This window comes from Bos indicus, chromosome 16 (assembly GCF_029378745.1).
Source record: "Bos indicus isolate NIAB-ARS_2022 breed Sahiwal x Tharparkar chromosome 16, NIAB-ARS_B.indTharparkar_mat_pri_1.0, whole genome shotgun sequence".
NCBI lineage: Eukaryota > Metazoa > Chordata > Mammalia > Artiodactyla > Bovidae > Bos > Bos indicus.
Window position 1 is genome coordinate 77,650,580 of NC_091775.1, and position 13,863 is coordinate 77,664,442.

The following is a 13,863-nucleotide window of genomic DNA, read 5'->3' on the forward strand; positions in this document are numbered from 1 at the left end:
AAAAAGATGGCTGTTAGGACTTCTGGGGCCAAAAAGGCTTCTTCTCCCCCAGGAGCTCTACCAGACTCTCTTTCAGAGGGACAAGGAAGAGAAACCTAGGAGCCTTTTACCCCATCTTTCACCCACAGGAAGCAGCCTTCAGCAGTAAGGAAGAAACTCAGTCTGAGCCATGGCCAAGGCCCTGCACCTGGGCCAAGTGCCTCTCCCTTCTACTGTACCCAAGTAAAGCCACCCGACCCACGTCCTGCCGCCTAGAAGCCTCATGTAGCTACTGAAAAAAATGGATACAAATGGAACAGGGAAACACCTGTCTCTGAAACACCTTCTTCCTCCTCCTCCAAATAACAAGCATGTTCAATGTCAACACAAACATCGAAGACGACAAGAAGGAGTACAGAATGTATGTCACATCATGGAACATGCAGCGGTGGTACAAAACCCTTCCTAGAGCCAACCTGGGTGTAAGTGCATTCTAAAGAAAGCGGGGACTAAGGTGCCGTTCTAGGGTGGAACGCTGTGCACCCCACTTTCACACAGTTCTGTCTGCTTTAGCACAGAGAATCTAAGAGGAAATTAACACATGCTAGAATAAGGTATCGGAGAAGGTGATGGCACCCCACTCCAGTACTCCTGCATGGAAAATCCCATGGACCGAGGAGCCTGGTAGGTTGCAGTCCTTGGGGTTGCTAAGGGTCGGAGGCGACTGAGCAACTTCACTTTCACTTTCATGCATTGGAGAAGGAAATGGCAACCCACTCCAGTGTTCTTGCCTGGAGAATCCCAGGGACGGGGGAGCCTGGTGGGCTGCTGTCTATGGGGTCGCACAGAGTTGGACACGACTGAAGCGACTTAGCAGCAGCAACAGCAGAATAAGGTAGGCAACAAGATCCAAGGAGGCTCTTTCAAACAAGAGATGCAGTGAATGAAAGTTGCTTGACGTGCCTTGACACTCCCAAATGTGAAGATGAGACAAAAACTGAAAGGGGTAGATGAACGATACTCTAATTAAATGATCAAATCTGGAAACTATTATTTATACTAAGATACTTCATCAACTGTTAATTACATAGGTTTCCAGCTCTGGTAAGATTTCGGTTCAGTTGCTCAGTCGTGTTCAACTCTTTGCAACCCCGTGGCCTGCAGCACACCATGCTTCCCTGTCCCTCACCAACCCCCAGAGCTTGCTCAAACTCATGTCCATCAAATCGGTGACGCCATCCAACCATCTCATCGTCCTGCCTTCAATCTTTCCCAGCATCAGGGACTTTCCAAATGAGTCAGTTCTTCACATCAGGTGGCCAAAGCACTGGAGCTTCAGCTTCAGTCCTTCCAATGAATATTCAGGACTGATTTCCTTTAGGATGGACTGGATGGATCTCCTTGCTGTCCAAGGGACTCTCAAGAGTCTTCTCCAACACCACAGTTCAAAAGCATCAATTCTTTGGCACTCAGCTTTCTTTATAGTCCAACTCCCACATCCACACATGACTACTGGGAAAAAGCCATAGCTTCGATTAGATGGACCTTTGTTGGCAAAGTAATGTCTCTGCTTTTTAATATGCCATCTAGGTTGGTCATAGCTTTTCTTCCAAGGAGCAAGTGTCTTTTAATTTCACTGTTGCAGTCACCATCTGCAGTGATTTTGGAGCCCCCAAAAATAAAGTCTCACTGTTTCCATTGTTTCCCCATCTATTTGACATGAACTGATGGGATCAGATGCCATGATCTTAGTTTTTTGAGATTTAAGGATATGTATCTAAAAGAATGCACACACTGATAACACCTGAGTGCAAAACAGCTTCTGGGGCCTAAATGCCCGAAGGCTTTTAACTGACAGACGATTTTTAAACCTGGCAATGGAGGATATAATCTAAGGTTCTGGTTAACTCAGTGATTTCCTTTACCCAGTAATCTGAACACTATTTTTATATCCCTTTTTGCATTTAAGGTTTTTAAATTTTAAACTAATTGAAAGTGAAAGTGAAGTCATTCAGTCATGTCCAACTGTTTGGGACCCCATGGACTGTAGCCTATCAGGCTCCTCCATCCATGGAATTTTCCAGGCAAGAGTACTGGAGTGGGTTGCCATTTCCTTCTCCAGGGGATCTTCCTGACCCAGGGATCAAACCCAGGTCTCCCACATTGCAGCCAGATGATATGCCATCTGAGCCACCTGTGGGTTCACCAGAAGTTGTAAAAATAGCACAGCAGGGTCCCTTCACCCAGTTTCCCCAACTGGTTACATTTTCCATATTTGTAACACAGTACCAAGGCTAGGAATGGGACTTCGGAACAAAGTACTCTAGTTCTACCTCTAAGCACAGCTGTAGACTTTTGACAGGATCAGAACACAGAATTGCTACTACTACCATTCACAAACATCTCCCTCACTCACACCCCTTTATATTCACACCTGCCCCCTCATTCAGTATAGCAAATGTTTCACAAAACCAGTATTCACTCTTTGTAGATGACTATTTTCTATCATGAATGTGGTAATAGTCTATTTCATTTCTGTAAAATTCGGTCTCTATCCTTTGAATTAATGTTACAAACTATTAACTGGTCCTCATCCTCAATTTTAAAAACAATGTAATCAATAAGAACTTCCAGACTCACTTCGAGAATTTGGTTTGGCAAAAAACACAAACACACAGCTGATTCACAGTCAATTCCCTTTATAACCACAGTTGCCCTTTCCAGTTTTACTGAGGGTCCCTCCTCGGCCCCCCAGGTTTTAAACTTTTCTCAGATCACTAAGCATTCTCCAGAACCTGATTTATTATGCCAGCACAAAGGAAGCAGATTTACAAAAGAAGATCCCAATTTATTAATTACTATGAGATTTACAACGGACCAATAGGGTCATTTCAATCAGCGCCGACTAAGAATACAAATATAATGCCAGGGTTGCAAGGTAAATGCAGATGTCAAAAAGGAGTGGTGATGGTCTGCCTTCATCTTTGTGTACCACTCTACAATCTGCTCTTATCCTCAGGGGTCAACTGCTGCTCTCAGTTCTTCAAAAAGTAAAGAACACTTACAAAACAGTTTACTCTTCAAGCCTGAAACACAGGCTGAGGGGAGGAGGCAGGAGTACTGTTAATTCTAACACCTGACATTACCTCCTGAGATGTGTGCTAATTTTCTCAGTCAGTTTTTTGGGGAGAAGCGGGATAACTTTCATCTTTCAGACAGGAAATATAATCTTAAGTTTCGGTTTTGCAAATTACTTAGCAACCTGAAACCGCCGCCTCTTCCTGCTTTTGGTCCTCAGGTTAGTCTGGGTCAGAGAGCCAGGCGCGCGAGGGCTCCCCTCCCAGCACACAGCACCTGCAAATACTCAAGCCTTTCCTGGATGAGCCCAAGCTCATAAATGAACCTGGGCCACTCGGATCACTTTCTGGCACTTTATCAGTTGTAGCGATTATGCGGAAAAGATCCCAAGGCCAGTTTGACAGGAGAAAAAGAATGTCCACGTGTCCTGTCAGAAGACCAATGGGAAACTTGGAGCGGAGGTCCTGAGGCTGGAGAAGGCACGATCTCCGGTCCCCGCGTCCTGCGGGAGTCTTCTCAGCCGCCCGAATCCACCTCATCTCCGGGCAGGGCCGCAGGGCCGGCGGACGGCCCGGGGTCCGGTCCTCAGGGCGCGGGCGGGGTCCGCAGGGGTCAAGCTCGGGGTCGGGAAGGGTGAGGAGGTCCCTCAGTCTGCGGTCAGGGGTGCGGGCCGGGGTCCAGAACCGGAGGGCGGGCTCCGGAGGCTCGAGGCCGGGATGGGAAGGGGAGTCGGGGCCCTTCCCCGAGGGCCGAGGCGCGGGGTTGGCGGCTGGGTCCGACAGCCCGAGCTCCGCCAGGCCCCGCGCGCGCAGCCCGACCCACCCCCCGCCCCCGCGCCCCGCCTCCTCAGGAGGCGGCCATGGCGGCCTGGCGGGTCCCGGCGTCCGCGCTCAGGAGGACGCAGCCCGCCGCCGCGCCGCCAGAGCGGCCGCCCCGTGACGGAACAGCGTTCCGACGGCGCCGCGGCGTCCCCCTCTGCTCCGTTGCGCGGGAAGACGGCGGTGGCCCCGGGCCTGACTCGCGGGGCGGGCCGGAGGAAGCGACCAAGCGCCCGGCGAGCCAAGAGTTAACGGCGGCGGAGCGGAGGATCGCGGAGCTACACGCGGCTGCTTGCGCAGTGAGGCCCCGCCCCGCCCGCGGCCCCCGACCCGCCTTGCCCCGCCCCGCCCGCGGCCCCCACCGGAGGGCCGTGCGCTTGCGCGGTGAGGCCCCGCCTCCCGAGACGCCTAAGCCCCGCCCCTCCCGGGACTCCGTCCAGGGGCCTTGAGCCCGCGCCGCGAGGCCCCGCCCCCCGGGCGTCCCGTCCCGCCCCGCCGCCCGGGGTGTCTGTGCGCATGCGCGTCCCCGCACCAGGTGGCTAGAGGCCGGCATAGGCGTGTTTCTGGCCTCTGGTCCCGCGGTTGGGTCCCGTTCTGAACTTTTCTCCTGAAAACTAGCCACAGTTCCCTATTCTCAGCGAAGAATTAACATGTATCTATCTTGAGTTTGGGGTTTCCCTGATGGCTCAGTATGAGTGCAGCTCCCTTCTAATCTGTGTCCGAACTAAACTCCATGGGGTCCATCATCACGCTGTGTGTGTGTGTGTGTATGTGTGTTGGAGGGGTGTGAAGCATTGATGTAGGAGGTAGAGGATATGAGAAGTCACAGGAAAATATGTGTGTTTTTATCCGCAGTATCAGTTTAACACCAATGATTTCAAAGATGAACTTTTTTTAAAATTTAATTTTTGCTACCATCCTTTAGTCCTTTGCACCTCTCAGAGCACAGTTACATAAGCAAACTATAATCAGGAGTCTACATTCTTCGTAATCTTGAGCTGCTTCGTAATCTTGAGCTGTTTTCTCTGGTTCGGGGTTTGGCAACACTAAAATCAAAAGTTGTCTCCTCCCATCATGCTTTCTAATATCTTAGACTACATAAGTTGAGAGTCCCTTGGACTGCAAGGAGATCCAACCAGTCCATTCTGAAGGAGATCAGCCCTGGGATTTCTTTGGAAGGAATGATGTGTAAAGCTGAAACTCCAGTACTTTGGCCACCTCATGTGAAGAGTTGATTCATTGGAAAAGACTCTGATGCTGGGAGGGATTGGGGACAGGAGAAGAAGGGACGACAGAGAATGAGATAGCTGGATGGCATCACTGACTCGATGGACGTGAGTCTCAGTGAACTCCGGGAGTTGGTGATGGACAGGGAGGCCCGGCACGCTGCGATTCATGGGGTCGAAAAGAGTCGGACACGACTGAGCGACTGATCTGATCTGATCTGATTTATATTTGCATCATCTTTAAAGAGCAAGTGAGTTCTATGATAAAGATACAAAAAGGGATATGAAAGCAGCCTGTGATACACTGCAGGTGATCAGTCCTTCACGGTCTGATGTTAACCAGGTCTGAGCTGGAGCCAAGAGAGCAGAGAAGGAAAACTTGCAGGTTGCCTGAAGTGGACTTTTTTGCTGGCAGTTAGTAGGCTCTGAGATCCACTCCCTGATTCATTCCAGTGTTGAAACTTCTGCACAGAGACTCTTTAGGAAATGACTGGCAGCTTTTATTGTTCTTGTTTATACTCTTTTTAAAATAACATGTGTAATTTGTTCCCATACTTCACCATATGGGCTTCCCTGGTGGCTCAAGATGGTAAACAATCCGCCTGCCGTGCGGGAGACCTGGGTTCTATCCCTGGGTCAGGAAGAACCCCTGCAGGAGGGCATGGCAACCCATTCCAGTATTCTTGCCTGAAGAACCCCATGGACAAAGGAGCCTGGTGGGCTATAATCCATGGGGCCGCAAAAAGTCAGACACGACCGAGCAACTAAGCACATTTCACCATATAAATGTGTAAATAGAAGCAAAAAGTGTCATTCTCTATAGAGCAAACACCAGTGGCCTGGAAAGATGGGCTCCATCAGCCTGGGAAAGAAACATTTTCTAACTCAGGAAATCCATCAGTGTCAGCATTGCGGGTTAAATGACTGTCCCAGAGCCTATAAGTAAAGCTGATAACAAGCTTGTTATTCTTATTCAACAAATCAGAGCCCCCTGCCCCGGTCCTTCTCCCACACCTGCAGGCAGGCAGCTCTCTTACCTTTGCTGATCTGCCTCCCTGGACATCTCGCTCTCGGTCAGCATTCCTGCCCCACCTTTGTCTGTTGCCACCATTACCTAAGGCTCATTCACTAAGGATAAATTCAGTTTGTGCAGGCAGCCAACGAGCTCAGAGTTTCCCCATCAACAGGGAAAGCAAGAGAGCTGCCCATACCCAGAAGCAGTCTGTAAAGCTCCCAGGCTCCAGGCAATTTGCTCTCAGAAGACCCCCAGCTATGAAAAGCAGAGAGATGTCTGCAGACAGAATTACCAGTGTTTTTTCGCTTTTCTTCCAAGTCTTCCAACACCGACTTTGTATTAATAAAGAAGTGAGGTCTTGACAGTGGGTGTTTAGTGCCTCTGGTCTCATGTAATCTGCTTCTGTGACCCCAAAGGATTTTGGAGGCCCCTTAGACTTGGGCCTTGGGACTCCATTGTGGGATTTCTGCTGCCCTTGTTGCCTTGGAGGAGGCCTAGACTTGAACTCTAATTGTTCTTTTGCTCCACACTTTATTCATGAGCTATAGCTGATTAAAAGCCGAACTAGAACAAAATATCCAGCCATTAAGGAAGACACTCCGAAGAAGCAGTTTGTGGCACACACGAAAATGTAAGTCAGAAGACATTTCAGTGTCACATGTAATTTAATGGAAAGGCTCTATGCAAGAGTGGTGCACTTACTGCATGGTAAAAGGGTTACAGAAAAAGTCCAGGAGAAAGTTTTTCCCCTTCAAAATCCCAAGGCTAGTTAAAAAGAATGAAATAGTGCCGTTTGCAGCAACATGGACGGACCAAGAAATTGTCATACTGACTGAAGTAAGTCAGACAGAGAAGGAGAAATATAGTTTGAAAGTGAAAGTGGGGCTTCCCTGGTAGCTCGGCTGGTAAAGAATCGACCCGCAGTGTAGGAGATCTGGGTTTGATCCCTGGGTTGGGATGATCCCCTGGAGAAGGGAATGGCTACCAATTCCAGTATTCTGGCCTGGAGAATTCCATGGACTATATAGTCCATGGGGTGACAAATGGACATGACACCCCTTTTATGTGGAATCTAAAAAGAAATGATACAAATGAACTTATTTACAAGACAGAAACAGACCCACAGACTTAGAGAATGAGTCTATGGTTGCCAAAGGGAACAGATAGCTGGGGAGTCTGGGATCAACATGGCCACACTGCTGTGTCTAAAACAGATAACCATCCAGGACCTACCGTACAGCACAGAGAACCCTTCTCAGTGTTATGTGGCAGCCTGGATGGGAGGAGAGTTTGGGGGAGATCAGATACACGTGGGCTTCCCGGGTGGTGCTAGTGGTAAAGGACCCACCTACCAATGCAGGAGACAGAAGAGACGTGGGTTCAGTTCCTGGGCTGGGAAGATCCCCTGGAGGAGGGATGGTAACCCACTCCAGTATTTTTGCCTGGAGAGTCCCATGGATAGAGGATCCTACTCGGTTGTAAAGAGTAGGACATGACTGAGAATGCGTGCATCAGTTCAGTTCAGTTCAGTCGCTCAGTTGCGTCCAACTCTTTCCGACCCCATGAATCGCAGCACGCCAGGCCTCCCTGTCCATCACCAACTCCTGGAGTTCACTCAAACTCACATCCATCAAGTCAGTGATGCCATGCAGCCATCTCATCCTCTGTCGTCCCCTTCTCCTCCTGCCCTCAATCCCTCCCAGCATCAGAGTCTTTTCCAATGAGTCAGCTCTTCTCATGAGGTGGCCAAAGTGCTGGAGTTTCAGCTTTAGCATCATTCCTTCCAAAGAACACCCAGGGCTGATCTTTGTATGTATGGCTGAGCCCCTTTGCTGTCCACCTGAAACTATTACAACGTTGTTTTTCTGTTTTTAAGTATTTATTTGTTTGGCTGTGCTGGGTCTTGCAGCAGACAGGATCTTTTGGTGTAGAATTTGAATTCTTATTTGCATGAAGTGGGATCTAGCTTCCTGACCAGGGATCAAACCCAGGCCCCCTGCAATGGGAGCTCGGAGTCCCAGCCACTGGACCATCAAGGAAGTGCCCCTATCACAACATTGTTAATCAGTTGTGAAAGTGAAAGTCACTCAGTCGAGTCTGGCTCTTTTATACTCCACTGCAAAATTAAAAGTTAAAAAATAAATCTCAAGGATAAATAATGTCAGCCACATAGTCCACATCCATAAAAGAGGTTGCATCGTTTACTTTGTCTTCACACATGTTCCTGGGACAGCTTTTTAAAACCATGATTGAATAAGTAGAGGATGCATCCTTGACATCTGAAGGGCTGTAGTAAAAGCTGCTTTTGATCAAACTCATGAAGCAGTGAGTGTTAATATGCTAAAACAATACTTTCATTTTGCTTAAAAACGGTAATAAAAACACTCCAAAAAAAGAAAACAGTGCAAAGTGTGCAGGGGAGTAGACATCATGAAGGTAAGGAAAAGTGTTCAATAATAGCGAAGGCCGCACTTTTTCTAGAAGGACCGTTGGTTTTGATTAGCACCTTTTCTGTAAGTTTAAATCATTATCCGCATATTTTAAGCACTGAAATTGCAACTGCGACTTCTGAGTGAAAGTTCATTTTCAGCCTCTTAAGCTCTTAAAGTCATTAAATCACCTGTTATTAAACTTGTTACCTAGAAACTGAATGAAAAATACCTGCGCGGTGGCTGCATCGTTATTGGGTATAGAGGCGTTCTTGTTTTTCCATCAACTTCTCGTTTTTCTCAAACTATATTTTCTCCTCATGTCACATAAAGTTGGACTGTGTATAATGTCGGAATGCATGCGGGCCTTAATTGCAAGTGCCACGAAAATTGCTGGGAAGAAGTTTAATATTGTTTGAAGAAAAATGTTGCAGTATTTTATGGGTAGGAATTATGGTGAGGAGATACGATGAATTTTGAGATGAATGAATTGTTTGATTTCATTACTCTTCAGGCTGGCCAGCTAAACTACGTGGACCCAGCTACCGGCTACGTGGTGTTCACCCAGCTGGCCCACTTGCAGAGAGGCCAGTGCTGCGGCTCAGCCTGTAGACACGTGAGTACCAGCTCCGATCGCAGTACAGCAGCAGCTTTCGGTGCTTCTGTGAGTTCATAAATACCTATTATTTGAAAACAAGTCAAATAAAAATGCTAAATAGACCTGTGGTGCACTTTCACAAGCTTCCCTAGTCTAGGACAGTGAAAGTCCTAAGGATCAACAGAGGACCTTTAAAGTTAATGGAATTTTGTAACATTTCACCGTGAGCATCGGTTCCTTGAAATGCCGTGATGGGAAATTCATGGGAGTTCTTTTATTGTGAGGAAACTTTTCACGAGGTTTCAAATAAGCTGTGTTCACTAGGCGAGTTCAAAAACAGCAGGAAAAGAAATCCAGAATATTGCAGACTAGATCCCAGGAAGCATTTATTTTTCATTTTTAGCTGAATCAATAGATACTTGCCCAACATTGGCAGGTAGGTTTTTGTTAAAGGTAATGATTTTCCTTCTCCCTTGCTCCCTTTCTTTCTTCCTTCCCTCCTCCTCCTCTTCTTCCTTCTGAATTATTATTATTATTACTTCCCCTCCCTTCCTCCTTCTCTCCTGCCTCCTGTTCTTTCTGTAGCTATTTTCTACTCTGTCTTTAAAATAACCATGAAACTCACCACCCCACACTTATGCTGTACATTTCCTAAAACGCATATTTCAGCGACCCTAAATCCCTGTGCTCACCGATTAAGATGTGCTAAATATGTAACCCTTCCCCATTTTGAGCAAAAAATAAATGTGAATGGGTCCTTCGCTGTACCCTTTTTTAGAGTAGGTCCCTTTCACAGGAAGGGAAATTGTTAGGCAGTTAAGATTATAAACAGATAACCTCTGCTTATAGACCACTTTGAATGTTTGGGGGGAAGAAGTTGTCATTTGCTTTAACTGACCCACTTTATATCAAGGAACCAACACTAAAATCCTTGTATTAGCCAGTATTGATAAATTAAGCCTTCACTTTTATGGATGTTCCTACCTGTGCCATTAGCTGTTTCTAATCAAATGCCTAAGAGCTTTGCCTGAATTGAGGACTTGGAGGATGTTTTTTAAGGGTGAGTTTTTGATGGTAAAATTCTTCAAGTTGGAAGGATGCATTTAGGAAGTGATTCTTGGACCCTAATTAAGACCATTTGCCAGACGTTGCCACCATCCTCCTCTGAGTCTGTAGGCCGTAGATCAAATAATCTATAGAACATTATCAGCAGTCTCTCTTTTTCACCATGAGATATGCATTTTTCCAAGATGACTGTTAAATAATTCAACAATAACTTGTTTTCTTTTTTTTGCAGTGTCCATATGGTCAAATCAATGTTAAAGATCCATCCAAAAAGAAGCAGTTCAATTCATATTTTTATGTGTGACAACAATTTTATCTCTGTTCTCCATCTAATTGAGCCTTATTAAAAATAAATAAATAAAATTTTAATCCAGAATGGCTTTCTGGGCTATTAGTACTTAAGCACGGGATTCATCTTAAAGAACATCTTAAAAGAACATCAACAAAATGAAAAAGTTAGCAAATATTTGTGTTTCTGAAGTGGCACATTGATAGTTATTTTGCTTTCTTTTTGCTTCATTATCAGACAATGTTGAAAAAAGAAAATAATGACTCTTCCATTAAATAAATACCAGCAATCAGGTCACATCAGTAGCTCTTGATTTTTTTTTCTTTTTTTATAGCCCCACTTCTACTGTTTTTCTTGTCAGTGCTAGCAACCCAGGGAGGTTGCTAGCAGATAGAAGAGTCTGACTCCATCCTTCCTTTCATTTACATCTTGAGTGATGAGGAGGTTGATGTAACACTGCATTGGGCAGCATATGAGTGCCCAATAAGTGCTATTCCGCAGCAAGAAGCACGCTCATGTTCCATCTGTTCCCCTAATAAAAACTTTAAATCATTCCGATTTGGGGATCAGGCCACTGAAGACGCCTCGCCTGAACCATTCTTTTTCCTCTCTCCCACATTTTACCCCTCTACCTCTGATGGCGCTCTGCAGGCTGATCTGTCTTAGGGTGTTTATTAGCTTTATTAGCCCATTTCATTCCACTTCTGTGAAGACCCTGGACTTCAGCCTCCAACCCGGCTTCTGGGACCCCCCGGGACCACCCTCTCCATACCTCTCTGCTTCCCTGGGCAGGGGAAGCTAATGGGTGAGATGGCAGGCTGGCTTTACCTAGAGCTGACCCTCAGCTTTTACTCCCAGCAGAATCTGAAAGGTTCTCCAACATCTCCGAGGTCTACCTTAATCTCTGCCTGTGGCCCCAATGAAGGTTTTTTCCCCCAAAGATTTCTACAAATCTTAAGCAACAAAAATGTCTGATACCTTCTCCCATATTCGATTCAAAACAAAAGCCCTTCTAAACTTTAAAAGGAATGGAAAAAAAAAAACCAACAAACACCATTCTCTAATATGACATGACTTCCAGTATTCATTTTATGTCAAATATTAAATTGTTTCCCAAAACTTTGGCAGTTTTGGTGCCCCTGTGTTTCTGATGCTCTAACTGAGGTGCCCTGAACAACCCTGTCCCATGGGCCTGGTGGGGTCTTAGCATCCTCCTTGGGTGTAAAGAGTAGTGTCTGTGGCCTGGTGTTGCCCTCTTCAGGAGCTCTTTGGAGGAGAAGCAGAGAACAGATCAGCATTGTGACAAAGCAGGCAGTCTTTCCAGAAAGGTCTGTGGACTCCTGGCAGCCAATTTCTTTTCCATTCTCAGGTCAAGGAGCAGTGGCTAGCTCCAGGTTTCCGGGCAGATTTGAAGATTACCAAAGCCATCTTCTGGGTGGGGGCTGGAGGGGGCTTTCTTTAGCAGTCCCAAGAGTTAAAAAGAGAAGGAAACAGAGTCTAAAAGACTTTTTTTTTTCTGGAGAAACGAGAGGAAGAGGAAAGCAAGTTCACTTTGAGTTCTGCCCCGCCCAGCCTTGTTTAGACAGTGTTCGAGAAAGCTGCTTGGAAGATGGGAAGAAGGTCCGGATGCTGCCTCCTGGCCGCGCGCCTGTCCCTCCTTCCAGCTCACTTCCTGCAGCGGGGACCTGGCCCAAAGTAGGATGCCCATCGCGGGAGGACCCTTATCGGGATTCTGTGACTCTTCCTGCCATAACTTCTAAGCGTTCCCCACAATCACAGCCAAGGAGCCGCTGCTGGGGTGGGGTTGGGGTGGGCTGCGGGCGGGGAGAGGGGGCGCTCTGACTCTTTTCTTGCCTCTAGAGCTCGCCGCGAATCAAGGTCTGAAGTTCTCCGCCGCGGTTCTGGGGGAGATGCTGGTGAAGCCCCCTGGGAGGGCTGGCAGCGGCGGGTGCTCCCACATTAAACACAATACGGCCACATAAATGGGCCTCGCCGCGAGAGCTTCCAGCTATATTGTATTCACACATTGTAAAGTAAAAAGTCAGGTTTCTTATTGGGTGTGTGTGTACAAACACATGTGGATGCCTGAGAAATAGACTTCCCGGTTTAAATCAACTCTGGGGCTACTTCTGGAGGCTCCTGCCGCTCCGAGGCGGGCACCATAAATCAAGAGAGATTGATTTCTAGATGGTTTCTAATACGGAAAAACCCGGGGGAAGCAGGGGTTCTCGTGCGGGGTTTAGCAGAGTGGAGGGTGGGGAAAGCTTCCTGCCGAGGCCTCCGGTCCCCTCTCCCGGGAAGGCCCGGCCCTGGGCTGTTCGCCCAGCAGGTGGATTGCTAGCACACTCCCCGCTCTTCAAAAGCCACACCGACCCCATGGATTTTGCAGAGCCAGGAAGGGAGGGGCTTTTATTCCACCCCCCCCCCCCAATCCCGTGCAACTTGGGGCTCCCACACCGGTCTCGTTGTGTTTGGACCAGAAGGGGCCCCAGAAAGAGGGGTGCTCCCCGGGCGCAGCGGGGGTCTTTGTCCCTCGCGGTGCGCGGTGTCCTAAGGCGACCTCGGGAGTGTCCGGCCCGCCGGGTTCCACCGCCGGAAGCCAGCGGGGGGTCTCCGAACAAGTCTGGAGAAGGGGGCCCACGACCTGGCGAATGGCCATGGGCATGTCGCCTTTCCTGAGCTCTCTGAAGCCTCGCGGCCCCCCCCCCCCCCCCCGCCAAAGGAACGCCCCCCGCCCCCCGCGCCTCCACCGCGTGGGAATACCTGCCTTTTTATCTTCTCTACATTCGAGCAAGGGCCTGAGTTGTGAAGGGGACGTCTGCCCGTGATGGAGGATTAAAACTCGCTGCTACTGGTAGTCTTCACTACCCTTCAACAATTAAAAGGTACTTCTGGATGCCAAAACTATCCCCTCCTCAGGAAAAAAAAAAAAAAAGAAAGTCGGTTAAGTTTGTATTGGGGTGGGGTGGATGGTTGGTGCGCGCCCCTGGAAAAGCTTGATTCCCGAGAAAAGGTCGTGGGAGAACTCGCAACTGTCTCTTGCCGGAGGCCGGTGGTCACCGGCACGAGCAGCCCACCCAGCCCGGCGGGGTGCATTTTGCCAAGGGATGCAGGGCGGGGGGGACTGGAAGATTCCTGGCAATCGCATCTTCCCATCCGAAATCTCTCCCGAAGCGTGGGCTTCCGGGCACGCGCGCCTCTGCCTGCCTCTGTGTGTGTGTGCGTAAAATGCATTTTTAAAAACCAAATAACCTAAAACGGTTAGTGACCCCAAACAGGTTAAATAAAGCCCGCTGCTTTGGACACCGACGAGCGGGAGGACCTGAACGTTTTCGGGTCGGGGTCGCCGTCCATCCAATTCGATGG

At 48.2% G+C, this 13,863-nt stretch overlaps 1 protein-coding gene across 2 annotated transcripts; it reads left to right on the forward strand.

Moving 5' to 3' along the window:
• The first annotated feature begins 3,191 nt into the window (after positions 1–3,191).
• C16H1orf53 (chromosome 16 C1orf53 homolog) lies at positions 3,192–10,584 on the forward strand. 2 transcript variants are annotated; one of them, XR_011560965.1, is made up of 4 exons: positions 3,192–4,174; positions 6,665–6,747; positions 9,060–9,161; positions 10,441–10,584. XR_011560965.1 is itself a non-coding variant. In XM_019975991.2 (3 exons), exons 1-3 carry the CDS (start codon positions 3,917–3,919, stop codon positions 10,510–10,512), a joined length of 432 nt encoding a protein of 143 aa, XP_019831550.2. In that variant the 5' UTR covers positions 3,214–3,916; the 3' UTR covers positions 10,513–10,584. The 2 variants fall into 2 exon arrangements, 1 of the variants encoding a protein (XP_019831550.2); XM_019975991.2 differs by lacking the exon at positions 6,665–6,747 and having other exon boundaries at positions 3,214–4,174.
• The last annotated feature ends 3,279 nt before the right edge of the window (positions 10,585–13,863 follow it).

Excerpts from the sequence above, each read along its gene's own strand:
- C16H1orf53 (XM_019975991.2), top strand. The coding sequence starts at position 3,917 with ATGGCGGCCTGGCGGGTCCCGGCGTCCGCGCTCAGGAGGACGCAGCCC. Across the intron at positions 4,175-9,059 it reads TACACGCGGCTGCTTGCGCA|GCTGGCCAGCTAAACTACGT; the intron begins GTGAGGCCCCGC and ends ATTACTCTTCAG. Across the intron at positions 9,162-10,440 it reads GCGGCTCAGCCTGTAGACAC|TGTCCATATGGTCAAATCAA; the intron begins GTGAGTACCAGC and ends TTTTTTTTGCAG.